General features: G+C 38.5%; 1 protein-coding gene across 2 annotated transcripts in view; it reads right to left on the bottom strand.

The window, feature by feature from the left end:
- Positions 1-1283: 1283 nt before the first annotated feature.
- Positions 1284-14846, bottom strand: part of gpr158a (G protein-coupled receptor 158a) — a 119210-nt gene continuing 105647 nt past the window's right edge. Inside the window, exons 7-12 of one of the 2 annotated variants that reach the window (XM_058764620.1) lie at positions 9786-10024; positions 6954-7092; positions 4404-4509; positions 4148-4294; positions 3914-3997; positions 1284-3475 (exon numbers count right to left, since the gene is read on the bottom strand). In XM_058764620.1, the coding sequence (XP_058620603.1) occupies positions 1535-3475; positions 3914-3997; positions 4148-4294; positions 4404-4509; positions 6954-7092; positions 9786-10024 (2656 nt within the window). In that variant the 3' untranslated portion in view covers positions 1284-1534. The remainder of the gene's footprint in view (positions 3476-3913; positions 3998-4147; positions 4295-4403; positions 4510-6953; positions 7093-9785; positions 10025-14846) is intronic. The other variant, XM_058764621.1, reaches the window with a different exon arrangement.

Below are 14846 nucleotides of genomic sequence, written 5' to 3'. Positions count from 1 at the left end.
ATGTGCTGAGAAGGCATACAAGATATGTTAACATTCCAACAGTAATTTAGACACATTGTTGAATTCACATCAGCGATCACTGGGGATGTTTCAGAATGTTCTTCTAAGAAATCGATACATTTTCCAAAAAAATCAATATGGTAAGAACAAGATTGTATTTGTAAACTGATGTAATCATCATAAAATGTTAAAGGATACCAGATACATATTAAAGAAATTGAGGCTTGGGTTAGAATTCCATATGAGATAGACTGGAATTTGATATTTCATATATTGTCATGAGTGTTCTAATTGTAAAAGACAAAAAGGAAAGACATTAGAGGCAGAAACCTTAATGATTGTGCCCTACGCTGAGAAAAACGATATCTATGGTCCCATGAACTGAGTAGTGGACTTTTTTTTCATTTTTTTTTTTTCATAGCGTACCCCATTCAAAAAGCATTTACAATTTTGCAACATTACTAATATATAAACTAAATTTCATTTCTTTTCAAAAATAAGATGCTGATTTTCATCAAGTGTTTCAATAAGTATTTGTAACATGGGCTATGACAAAGGTTTCACATCTCCCAATACAAAGTAAGACTGGTACAGGACTATTTAAATAGGCACATTCAGGATAATATATCAGCAAATTTGGAAGCATTGGAAATGTTTAATTTTTTTCTAGCTTTTTTTTCTAGTCAAGATAACTAAAAAAAATAAAATAAAATAAAATGTTGCAGATGTGCACATATGATCGCAGAACAGCATAAAACAGCAAGGCCAAACAACAAACAAGGACAAATATGAATGGAGTTCCGTCCAGTTTATGTCTGTCTCTCTAAGCATGATCTTTACTAAAGTGCTACAGGCTAATTTTCTAGCAGCCGCATGAATTCAGCTCACTGTACAAATGTTGTGTCTCTATTATGCTGTTGAGGTTTGAGTTCTTATATTTATTGGATTTTACCTCTATCTTTGGCAAATATGAATTTTTACTCAAACCAGATGATAATGTATGAAACAAATGAAAACAAGGAAATGGATCAGGCTTACTCCATGACGCTTCATGCATGGTCCACACCTTCCTTTGTAACAAGAACTTGTACAATATTTTGTGGAAGCCAGAGTCAAGGAGAGGCTACAGATGCAGCTGTTATGAGAGTTCAAATGTTAATGAGGATACATGTGGTGAGCATAGGCATCTTGTTTACATTGCACATAAAGAGTTGCATAATTGTAAACTACCATTTTTATTTAAAGGTTCAACCAATACTTTAAAATCTGGAATGCCTGGTGAGTTGTTGCATTTTTTTTTGTGTGTGTTTTTTTGTTTTGTTTTTTTTGTTTTGTTTTTTCAGGTTTTTTTTCCTTTTATTCCAAAAAACACAAAGGGAAAACAAAAGGTTGAAGAGAAAGGCAGCTTGTGCGACATGTTGATTTTCTTCTCCAAATCACCATCAATTCTATTAAAGTTTATATTCCATGGTGTATTTATGAAAGAAAAAGCACATATAATGAGGACTAACTAATGGTTCACTCAGGTAAAGTGTCATGCTTTTTTTGTTGGTCCTTGGTCATCAAAGTCCCAAGGGCAGACATCTGACATTTTAACATCACTAGTAACTCTGCCTTTGGAATTAGAACTTTTCTGTTTGCCAGTGGATGAACCGGTGCTCCGGCTGACTTCTTTACTAGTTGCCGCATCTTCAAAATCCCAAGGGCATACATCTGCTTTCTTGCTTTTTGCAAATGCAACATTTGGGCTTTTTTGTTTTTCCATTGAGACAATTTCTTGACTACTATCAGAGTCCCATGGACAAACCTCAGCCAGTTTAGACTGGCTGATAGGTCTTTCTTTTGTTTTTCCAGAGGTTAACTTGTCTTTTGCGTTTGATTTCATTTTGTCTTCATCGGGACCCTTTGTGTTCTCTCTTTCCATCTCTGATATTCTGACAGGAGAAGTTCCCTTCTTTATAGCATGGGTCTCCTTTGTTTTAGAAACCTGAGAAGAACAAGGGTGTTTTTCAGAGATGGGACCTGACGCAGTCTCAAAGTCCCATGGACACACTTCTACTTTAAAGGGCGGCTGTAGTGTGCTGCCTGTGGATTTAGTAGGCTCGGAGAAAACGCTCTTTGCTTTGCCCTCTGTGGGAGTTGTACCCTTGCCCTTGACTTCAGTAGGCGAGGAGCTTACTTTCCCTTTGATCTCAGTGGGTGTGGTGTCCTTTCTGGGTCTGCTCTGATCAGGGGAGCAATCCGAGTCCTTTGGCTTGCTCGACACTTCCTCAAAGTCCCATGGACAGACCTCAGCTTTAAGAACCTTGGCAACCTCTCCAGATGCCTGGGGTTTGGACATGGCAGGCTTACTACTGGAGTGAGGTTTTGGCCCCACTGCCTGACCATGGTCCTCATTTCCTTCCTCCCACGGACATATGTCTGCTTTATCAGCAGCTTTCTGGGTTGGACGTCTGGCCACGGAGGGTGACTGCTCTGTGCCTTTCTGCTTTTGCTGTTGAGACTTTGTCGCCTTGTTGCTACTTCCATGGACTGTGGTGGTCTGCTCTGGGGCAATAGACACATGCTTCTGGACCTTGTTTTCAGAGGGAGTCGGCAAGTCCTCCAATTCCCAAGGGCACACTTCTGAGAGGTCATACAGGTCTTTCCCCTTGGCTGTTTCTGAGCAAATTGAGGGTTGGCTTCCACTCATCTGTGGCTTCATTATACCAGTTTTGGCAGCTGTCTGCTTGTACTCTACTGACTGACTGACAATCATCTTTGGATAACCCTCCTTTTCTTCAGCTTCAGCTGGGGTCTTGGCATCCTTGTTCTTTTGATTAGCTTTCTTTGTTGGATCCTCCGCTGCTTGGGCCTTTCCTGTTAGACCAAGAGTTTTCTCTTTGGCACTGGCAATGACGCTTAGAGATTTCTGCAGCATGGATGTTCTAGGGTGAATAGGTTTCTTATCAGCTGTCAGGTTGTGAGCGCTGGCTGACTTACACACCAAGGGAACGGACTCTGTTGACTCACTGGCTGCATCAATCTTCTCAGAGGACTTTTTGACCAGCTTCTTGCCCATTAGGGTTTCGAGAAGGGAGCCTTCTGTGTTTGTGACTTCCATCTTGTCAGTAACTGAACTGCTGGAATCCTCACTGTGGTCCCGAACATGGTCATAACTGCTGTGGGACTTTTTAAGGGAGAAAACTTTGCTCTTCAAGGATTCATCTTTGGCAGGCTTAACAGAGTGTGAGGGGTCGAAAGGGTTCTTTCTCAAGACACAGATGCTGTTGCGGTTACTTCCATGTTCACCCAGGTCCTTGTCCTCACGGCTACACTGGCGGCCCATTGTCTCTGGAATCTCAGTGATGCGGCGCATGAGGGAGCGACCTAGGCCCTTTTTGGAGCTGCGCTTCTTCTGCAGGTGAGGATTGTTGGCCAGCATCTTTTTCCTCTTATATATCTCCAGCTGGGAGTAGAGTTTCTTCAGCTCTTCCTGTGGATTTGAAGACAAAATGGGCCATTAACTCATAACATATGCCTGGATGTAGAAGCATAAAAATGAAATGATTCTAGTTACAGTCAAGCAGACGCTCTATTGCACAGAAAGCATGCAGAACTAGTCATTATATGCAACTACAGACAGTGCCTCAAAGACGTTAGACCAAACCAACATGCTGTTTTACACTAATTAGAGACAGGACAGTCTGGGACGGTGTCAAATACGAAAATTTCATGTTTTATTGTTAGGTCTGAAACAGCCTCTGAAGAACATCAAAGTATTTCGTGCAGCTGTGTCTTGAAGTCATCAACGACAATTATACCAAGAGCAGATCTTTATCCCATTAGCAAAATGGCCTTTCTATGAACAAAATTTGAGTCTTTGGTGAGAGACTTCTTCAGCTCTAACAAACAAACGAAAACCTCTGCTCACGTTGGTACGTTTTTCCCAAAGACTGTTGCAAGACCTTACGCCACAGCCATTAATAGAACTTAGCTGGCCCATTTCCTCTGGTGTCTGCAATAAAAAACTGCCATGGCTCAGTATGTTTGTCAGTTATAGGACAAGGGGTCAAGAGATATTTGCAGATTATGAAATTTCATTTAATTACTAAGGCAGGAGAGAGTCAAGGGGAAAAGAAAGCCTGAAAGAAATCAGGGCACCTACCCGAATATCCTCTGGGTCCAGACTGTGCTCACTCCAGGCGGACGTTATGCTGCTATTCAGGTATGACCCAGACCGGCCCATGTCCAATTCATCTTCATAGGCCTCTGTAGCAATGTCATCCCTTAGATGCGTACCCGCAAACAAGAACTGTGGGAAAGACATGGAAAGACATGTTTAAGAGATTCTGTAAAATTAGATTTTAGCCAACAAATGATTCAGAGGATGAAAGAGGATGAAAGAGGATTGGTGGGTTTACCTTTGGCACAAGCAGTAACCCCAAAGTGACAGTCACTGTCAAGTGTGTATGAGCAAAGAATAGCATCAACATCCAGTCCGGATGCAGTTCAGGGGCAAGAGTGAACCTGTGGATGGATTTACAGAAAAAAATGATAATAATAATATAGTTATCTGGTATGTGTGCATTACAGATGTGGCTCTGGTCGCATTCCGAAATGCTTATTTACACAACCAAATTCTTTTGTAATTTAACTTACTTTTTATGAATGCATATCAAATTAAATAAACATATTGATATAATTTTCAATATATGGTATCAGCAAAGTGGGTAATATGGTAATGTTACAACTTTGTCCAGCTTTGAAGCAGCATCCAATGTTACATGTTTTGCTCACTTTTCTCGCCCATAAACCTTGGTAGTATCTACAGCATGCTTTTATCACACTCTTACACTCTACACTATTACTCTGATTTAAATAATTCTATGCAGAATCATTAATCATTGCTGAACCTGTGGGTGGATTTACAGAATACAAGTGAACAATCATCTACACTTTTTACTTTTTTTGGTGTTAGACTGAACAAAATAAAACCATTGCATGTTTATATGGTCACCTACTGCAACTACAAAACAGGATTTTTACTAAAATGAAACCTACTAAGTGAGTGATTAAAGAGGCTAAACTCAACTTTGAGCCAGGTCCATACAAGTGCCTGGATTTGTGTACACAACATACTGATTCCTGAACTCAGGAGCTAGGGAGCTGTTTGAGACGCACCCATATTGTTGCCTCAGTCTGTGAAGGTAGAATGGCATTTGCAAATGACACAAGCTATAATCGAACCTGCAGTCACACAATGATGACAGAGCATGTGCACAGCTCCAATACAGCAGGTTTATTTTTAGATTTAAGCTGTGTTTATTTGTGCTCGGTCATATTTTTTTTTTCTTCAGGTCTATCTGTGCTGACCTGCTGGGAGACTGTGTTCACCTTCACCATGTTTGCAGTGAGGTTTGCAGCTCTGTTGCTTCCAGCTCTTTTAATCTGGTTGGAAACTGACGGTCCCTCTGAGATGACAGATGCACTGCTACATGGAATAGCATGGACATGTCCATTCAAATGCAGAAAATAAGGTTTCCTCATATTGCTGTTACATCACCTTCTGAAATAACTGAGGTAAGCTAGAAAGGACCTGTGTATGCTCAAAACTGGCTGCCACAATACACTAATTACTGTTTATGATGAAAGGACACGGGTGCTGTTACACCAAAATACAGATAGTTAAGTAACACTATCCCATGGCTCTGTACTGTGATTAATTACTGTAGAAACAGTGGAGAAAGCAGCAAGCGATGCAGCACTTCTAAAAATCACATGCCCTGCCTTTGAAGTCAACTGCCTTTATCTTGTGTAAGAGTTCAAGCTAAGTCCCTGCCTGAATGAGTGCCTCATTACTGCTGAAGTTATTCATACTCTCCACAACCCTAAACTGACTCTTTAGAAAGCAGTGTCAGTCCATCGGGCAAGGGAAGCTGAGCTTCCTCAAAAAAGCATTTAAAATTATCATAAGAACTAAAAAAGCGATAAAATTGTTCAAATAGCACAGGGGGGTTTAATCACTGCCCAAATGCCAGAGCTGATAGCTTAATCAAAAATATCAATAGTAAACTGAGCATTCAGAATGAATATTCAAACAATGCCAAATCATTGGTTTCTGTCAAAAGTGTGTCTGAAATGGCAAAAGGGATAAGAATAAATGGTAACACTTTAGTACAGGGACCAATTCTTACTATTCTTACTAAACTAATTGTTTATTAGCAAGTCAGTTATCAACATATTTACTGTTTATTAGTACTTATAAAGCACATATTCTGCATGACCATATTCTACATCCCTAATCTTACCCAATAGCTAAACTTAACAACTATACCTTACTAACTATTAATAAGCAGCAAATTAGGAGATTATTGAGGCAAAAGTCGTAATTAATGGTTTGTCAATGATGAGAATACTTTAAAATAGTATGACTGAATAAATTAAAAAAAAAAAAACCTTTCAAACTACTAAGCGTGTGTATCATTTTAGTGAAATAATGCAACAGGTGAAGAGAGACTGTTTTGCCAAGTATCCAAATTAGTTCTGATTATTAAAGGATCTCAAAGCAAATGAACGAATACAATTTCATCAAAGCTTGAAGAAATCCTAACCTCTGAATTATTCAAATGATTCTTTGGGGGATTTTCCATTTAATGAAACTGATTGATGGTTCTTAAGACCCAATGATCCTATAATAGCGGTTAACAATCAATTGAAGAGGAAGATTTTTAAAGAAAGACAACCTATATTTAGATCTGTTCTTCACATAAACCACATGACTTGGAATAAAGAGCACAAGTCATTGTACCCTTTTTATTCTTTCATTGTAATTGCATGGAAAAGAGCGACCAGTGAGTTATTATTTGGGGGCGTGCAGCGAAGGCAATATCTGTATCTATTGCAAGTTATTTATATCTTTTAATGTGGGTGGGGCTTAAAATTAAGATGTCTGAGAAGTGGCAGTCACTCACCTTAAAATGTGGAATATGGAAGAGAGGATGAGCTCATTGTGCACTGCGATGGCCATGTAGCGTGGCTCATGAAACGCTGAGGGGACCGTCCTCACCGCATAACACAGATACACACCCCACAGGAGGAACAGGAACTCAGCTGTTTGAGAGAGGTAGTATAGAGTTAATACCCAACTGACGAGTACCTGGGACCTACCAGTTCCCAGATCAACTCGAGAATGATGTGGCTGTCAAAACCTTCCTGTTACAAACCAATATAGAGCTAGATTGAAAATACTAGAGAAAACAGACATTCAATAAATGCAATAAACGCCATCTAGATTGCTTGTATTCTCTGGACAACCCTTGACAGACAATTGCAAATGAAGCTGTGGAAGGCAGTCCAAAGTTTTATAGTTCCCCATCCCCTATTGGCACATCCTATACAATGTCAGCCAGTCAGCTGGCCTGACATCAATAAACATGTGTTCCCCGGTGAAAATCTGTCATCATTAATGTGACGCTTACTGGTCCAGGTGTTAGATTGGGCACTTTCCAATCTGCTATGCTTGAGGATAAGACATCAGGATAAACATTTGTGCTGAATTCGATTCGTCACAGCCCGACTGATGCTTCCTGCGAGATTCGCTATGTGTCTGCAATTAGTGCCAAGGCAGCCTTGATTCATCACTTTCTTGGCTTGTATTACGAACATGATGACCTGCATTGGTCTATCGCGGTTGTTATGTTTAGATTAGCATACGCTACACTTACAATGTATGCAGTAAAGAGTATGTACACTATGCAGATAGTTTGTTATTTTTTGTATGCAAAGCATACCTCAATGACATATGACATTTGTCAAATTGAGTATAGTTTACACAATAGAGTGCACTCACTGTATGTAATATTGTATCCCATAATGCAATGCTTTTGACTTGGCTTTCTATTTCAAATACCCACTCCATACAAATACGATAATTATAATGATGATAATAATAATAATAAAATAGGTAGTAAGATAGTATAATCTTGCTTGATTTATTATTTGTTTGGGCATTTTAACACAATGCAAAATAACTACTTTTGCATGTAGAATGTTGAATACTAATATTTGAAATATTTATCATAGCAAAATGCACTTCAGTTTTGTCTTCACTTATTGACAGCTTGAGCACTATTTTATTTGAAAATAAATAAATAAAAAATAAAACTTTAGGCCAATTTTGTCATGCTTATTACAGATGTTACAGACTTTGCATGAATAGCAACATAAAATAGCTGTCCTATATGAAAAAGTACAGTACATCCTTTTTTGCGTACTTTTAAAAAGAATACTTTTCTTTTAAAATGTACTTCTTTTTCATTTAAGCGCACTTCTTTTTCACAAGAGATATGTATTTTTTAATAAGAAGCGAGTCATTCATAGAAAAAGTTAAAAAGTAAAAACAAAAAGTGCCTACAGAAAAATGGGAATATATGGGCACCATTTAGAGTGCTCTCTTGCTACTGCAATATACATTCACTTTCATTATATGGAAAAGAGAGGTGGGGATATTCTGCTAAATACAGTTTTTTTGTATTCCAAGGAGGAAAGAAAGTCATATGGGTTTAGAACGACATGAAAGTGAGTGAATGACACATAAGTTACATTTTTGTTTAAACTATTCCTTTAAAGGTGCCATAGAATGGACAACTGTTTACCTTGGCATAGTTGAATAATAAGAGCTCTATACATGGAAATGACATACCGTGAGCCTAAAACACCATTGTTTCCTCCTTCTTATGTAAATCTCGTGAATAAAAAAGACCACTGAAAAATAGGCGAATGAGAACATAACACCGACTGTGATGTAACAGTCAGGATCACTAATAGTTACACCCTCAACATTTGCATATATCCGTCCATGTTCTAGGCCAGCTGCCAGCCGAACCATCAGAGGTTCTGCAGGTATTGTGAAGAAACAAGCGAGGACAGATGGCAGATCATGAAATAAATGTTATGTTCCAGGCTGTGCAGGGGATGTGAAGCGCAGGGATGGGTTGGTGTCTGTATTCAGAAAGGCACGGAAAGCAAATAATGCGTTCTAACAAAATAACGCAAGCCACTAAAGGTACTGTAGCCTGTTACAGTACATAAGATTTAACTTACCACATAAACAGAGTAAGGAGAGATGACTGAGGATGATGGCGAATGATTTACAGATCCTGAGCACCACTGACAAGCATCTGATCTTGTAAAATGTGTGGTAAGTACTGCCACTCCATAGTAAACAGAGTACGTGCGATTGCGAATCTTGAAAGTAAAAGTCGATTGTGCATTTGAAAGCAGTTTCAGTGCCCCGCACATTAATAGCGGTTCCCTGATGCCCACATTTTATATACAGTATAATTACCCAACGATATAACTGCGTGAGAAAGTATTGAAATATATATTTTCCTCCCTGTGTTTCCTTCCTGTGAGCTAATGAAATGAGCCGCACTGTGAAACAGCCAATCAGAGCAGAGCTCAACATTATTATTCATGACCCTTCCAATAAGCCAATAACAGACCGTTTCATTATAGGGAGAAATCCTAGGGTTGTAAATGCACATGTAAACCCATTTCTGGAAAATTTTTGCCCTTACCTAAGCCACATACCTTCTATGTAGATATCAGAGAACAATTTAAAATATTCTATGGCACCTTTAAGCAGTGCCTTGAAAAGATTATTTGTATTTTCTTTCATTAAAAAAGTATCCACATTTGGGAACATTTCATCTAGACTGTTACAAATGTAATTTATTCCAGCCCGTGCTCATTAAAATGCCAAATACTCATACAGGAAACTCTTAGGTAACAGATTCACTCACCCACAGCTATCATGTAGTCCCAGCGGTCCAACAGACACATGCTGAACTGTAGCCCATCAGTGGTGAAGCCCACACTGATGAGGGCGAGATTTCTGTTTGGATTCTGACAAACGGCGGCGGTCCAGGCTATTGCGAACCATAACACAATCAGCAGGATGACACACAGAAGACGTAACACTCTCCAGCTGGTCATGTAGGGGATCCTTTGGGCTGTACGTGACAGGAACACCTTAAGAACCCTGGAAAACAGTGGCAACAACCATTGTATCATTACCACTTCCATATTGGAAATGACATGGGATTGAATCTGGAAAAGTGGCGATATTAGAATATTTTGTTAAAGTTTTAATATAACTGAAGTATTACACATCAGTGTGCATTAAGAAATCATATTTCATTTGACGTATTATATACATTCTTCTATTTGGATGTGGACCAATTTTTGATTTCAAAGTCTATCTCATCAAACGAACTTATAAATGGCCATAGCATACAGTCCTCTTATAATCACTATTTGTCTATGTCACATTAAGTGTCATCTACACCCCTTTAATGAGTGTCTAGTAAAAAAATTATCTAAGCAATGTGTTAATTTTCACCCTAGTGACATATCATCCCATTTCTGTCCAGATCTGAACAGAAGTCATTCATTTCTGTTGCCTAATTACAAATGTCATTAAGTCTTTTGGCATTTCCAGCATATATCATACCATCTACCCCACATTTCCTTCTGTGCATGTTCTGTGCAAAATTCTCCTTCATCCTATTCTTCTGCAGGCCAGATCATCAGAACCCGCCACACAGGCTGTCCACTGTTCATTTTCTACTTTTGTTGTCCAAACCATTCAGTAAATTGTAATATATTGTGGTCATTTTGGTCTAAGTACCTCCGGTTATTTGTTTTCTCACAACGATTTTAAGTAGACATTTTGGCGTGTAGCTTAACGATGTACTGAATCTTTTTAAAACGTACTTTACCCCTGACGAACTAGTCGTAGAACATACAGCTCGGACACTTCATAGGATGCTTACCTTAATTGGAAATTAGGGATAATACAAACTTTAACTGTGCTTAAAAGGGTTTCACAGCAGCTAAATCAAACATTTTGAAATTAATTAAACATTTTGAAATAGACTGCAGCAATTAATATTTTGTTACAGCCTCTAGCAAATTACATGTTATTTTGCATAGTTCAGAATCATAGGAGAATCGTTATTTGAAACATAAAAATCGTGATTCTCAATTTATCGAGAATCGTGCAGCTCTATACACATGTAATGATGAAGTGGAAATGTAGTACATTTAAAATATGTTAACTTTAAACTAGGGATGTCAGCGTTAACACGTTAACGCATGCGTTTAATAATTTTTTTTTAAAGCGTTAATATTTTTTAACGCAAATTAATCGTTTGATAAGGTTTGACCCCAACTTCTTGCCGTCATCGCAGCGCGGAAGGTCATCTATCATTGTGTGATGATGGTACAGCGAACCAGTGTTGCCAGGTTAGCGGCAAGTGGGCTATTTTGAATATATAGTCGCGGGAAATATTACAGAGCCGTGGGTTGCGGTTTTTTGGGCTACTTTTATAATGTACCGCGGCTGCCCAAAGTGTATAGATAGACAAATACAAATTAAAATAGATCCTTTTACTAATGTGTATTATACTTGGAATGTATCCCTGGCAACTTAAGAACGGAGAGGCGGTTGTAACATCACAAATAACGTGAGTTTCAGCCAGAGCATGTGTTAAGGCTTTTACACAGAAGAAATAAACATGACAACAGCCACTATAGATTATATAAGATAATAAACACACGATTACGATAGATATGTTTTGTATGTGATTTTCTTGAGGTGAATGTGTACATCTGAAATGCTAATTTGTGCAGCGATATAAAAGGCTATAAACATATTTTAACAACAGTAAACGACCAAATTCCACATATGATCGCAAAAGGAAGTTATTACAAACACTCGATGGTGGTTTGAAGTGAGTTCTGAGTAAAAGTGTACTATTAATCTCATAAATTGTCTTATAAAGCATGATGCTAATATTAGCTCTAATGCACCTGCAGAACAGGTTCAATTCTTCATAATGCATTTTGTCATAATACTTCACGTAAGGTCGCAAGAAAATGTCTTGTTGTATTTATTTAGAAATACTTTTGATAATAGTTGGGTAAATGTGTACTGGGATTGAAGCGATGTGGCTTGGTAAACTTTTTATTGCCAGTTTAAAGGCTGATAATGGCTAAATAAAAACAAAAGAATAATGATAAAATAATAATAAGGATTATGTCTCATACCTGGCGGAAGTGTGACAGGTTTTGTTTCCTTAAACTAGTTTGTCATGCATTTCTTTATTTCAACACATTTACAGGTAAATCCTAGTATTTTAAATTTGTGATTAATCATGATTAATTGCAGTCCATGACTGTGATTAACGCGATTCCATTTTTTAATCGATTGACAGCACTACTTTAAACATAATTTTGGAATTACAATTAAGTACAAGCACATTCAATACAACTGAGGATATCTCATTTTCACAATGATATACAAAGTCATGCAGTTCAGAATATTTAAATTGCATAATAGTGTTTATAAAAAAAGTTAGTTAAAAATAGATTTTAGGGAAAAAATTTTTTTTTTGTCACACACACACACACACACACACACACACACACACACACGTCTGGTTTGCTATCCTTGTGGGGACTCTCCATAGGCGTAATGCTTTTTCTACTGTACAGACCATATATTCTATTGCCCTACACCAACCCTACACCTAAACCTACCCCTTACAGGAAACTTTCTGCCTTTTTAGATTTTCAAAAAACGTCATTCTTTGTGATTTATTAGCTTGTTTACCCGTGGGGACCTCAATTTAGGTCCTCACCGTGACACGAGTCCCTATGAGTCTTTGTGTATTCAGGTTTAAGTCCCCACCTGAATAGAAAAAGAAGGTACTAACAAACACACACACACACACACACACACACATATATATATATATATATATATATACAGTCATGACATACAGTATTGGCACCCTTGGTAAATATGATCAAAAAAGGCTGTGAAAATTAATCTGCATTGTTAATCCTTTTAATCTTTTATTTTAAAAAATCACAAAAATCTAACCTTTCATTGGAGAATAAGAATTTTAAATGGGGGGAAATTTTTCTCTTATATTTTTCTCTAATAAACATTGGCCACAATTAGCGGTACCCTTTTATTCAATACTTTTTGAAACCTCCATTTGCCAGTTTAACAGCTCTAAATGTTCTCCTATAATGCCTGATGAGGTTAGAGAACACCTGACAAGAGATCAGAGACCATTCCTTCATCCAGAATCACTCCAGACCCTTTAGATTCCCAGCTCCATGTTGGTGCTTCTTCTCTTCAGCTCACCCCACTCATTTTCTGCAGGGTTCAGGTCAGAGGACTGGAATGGCCATAGCAGAAGCTTGGTTTTGTGCTCAGTGACCCATTTTTGTGTTGATGAAGATCCAAACATGGCCCATTATAAGATTTCTAACAGAGTCAGTCACTTTTTTATTTTTTATTCAAGATTCAAGATTCAAAAAACTTTATTAATCCCAGAGGGAAATTACTTGCCATATTACAATTACTCTCAAAAAAAGAAAGAATAAATAAATAAATTGTAGTAATAATAGATCGAAATATGAATCAAATATGAAGTTAACTGAGGCACAATGGAACGACAAATGCTGATCATGATCCAGCGTGGTAACGGCAATTAAGCACAGCAGTTATACAGTATGTACTGCACACCAATCTCAGCACTGACAATAAATAAGCAGCAACAATAATAATACATTTATATTGCACATAAAAGTCCCTTATTGCACATGAAAAGAACATGTATTGCACATACATTACTCATGAATGACCCAGCACTTATAAAGAGGAGTTGTACAGGCTAATGGCCACAGGGATAAAAGATCTTCTAAAGCGCTCCGTGGAACACTTGACAGCGATCACTCTCAGGCTGAATGTGCTCCTCTGGTCGACCAGCACATTGTGTAGTGGGTGAGAGGGATTGTCCAGGATTTAGTAAAATTTTGACAGCATCCGTCTCTCAGCCACAACGTGAACAGGGTCCAGCTCCATGCCAAGTGCAGAGCCAGCCCTCCTGATTAATTTGTCCAGTTTATTTCTGTCTGCCACCTTCATACTACTTCCCCAACAGACCACCGCATAGAAAAAGACACTAGACACTACAGACTCATAGAACATCCGCAGCATGGTGTTGCAGATGTTAAAAGACTTGAGCCTCCTCAGAAAATACAGCCTGCTCTGACCTTTCTTGAAAAGTGCTGTTGAATTGAATGACCAGTCCAGTTTGTTATCTATATGGACTCGCAGGTATTTGTAATCTGCAACAATCTCCGCCTCCTCACCCTGGACAAACAAAGGAGTGACAGGGGTCCTAGATTTCTTAAAGTCCACAACAAGTTCCTTTGTTTTCCTGACATTGAGCTGTAGGTTGTTTAGCTCACACCAGGTAACAAAGTTGTCCACTACCGTCTGATACTCTGAGGTATCACCTCCCTGAATACATCCTACAACCACAGAGTCATCAGAGAACTTATGGAGATGGCAGAATTCAGAGTTGTAAGTAAAATCAGATGTATACAGGGTGAAGAGAAAGGGAGAAAGAACTGTCCCCTGAGGAACACCGGTGCTGCAGATCACAGTGTCGCACACCATTCACACACCATTCTGTATGCGGACGTATTGGGGGCGGCCAGTAAGGTAGTCCATAATCCAAGAGACCAAAGGAGTGTACGCCTACATGTTCTTCAACTTCTCCTCCAATAAAGTGGGCCTGATGGTATTAAAACCACTAGAGAAGTCAAAAAACATAAACCTCACAGAGCTCCTCGGTTTCTCAAAGTGAGTATAGGTTCGATGGAGCAGGTGGACAATAGCATCATCCACTCCAAGTTGAGACTGGTAGGCAAACTGTAACAGATCAAGGAAGGGTTTGACAAGGGGCCGAATGGATCTGAGGATCAGTCTCACAAAGACT

The sequence above is a fragment of the Onychostoma macrolepis genome, chromosome 24 (assembly GCF_012432095.1).
Source record: "Onychostoma macrolepis isolate SWU-2019 chromosome 24, ASM1243209v1, whole genome shotgun sequence".
In the NCBI taxonomy this organism is placed as follows: Eukaryota; Metazoa; Chordata; class Actinopteri; order Cypriniformes; family Cyprinidae; genus Onychostoma; species Onychostoma macrolepis.
This window is presented reverse-complemented; position numbering and strand designations above follow the sequence as displayed.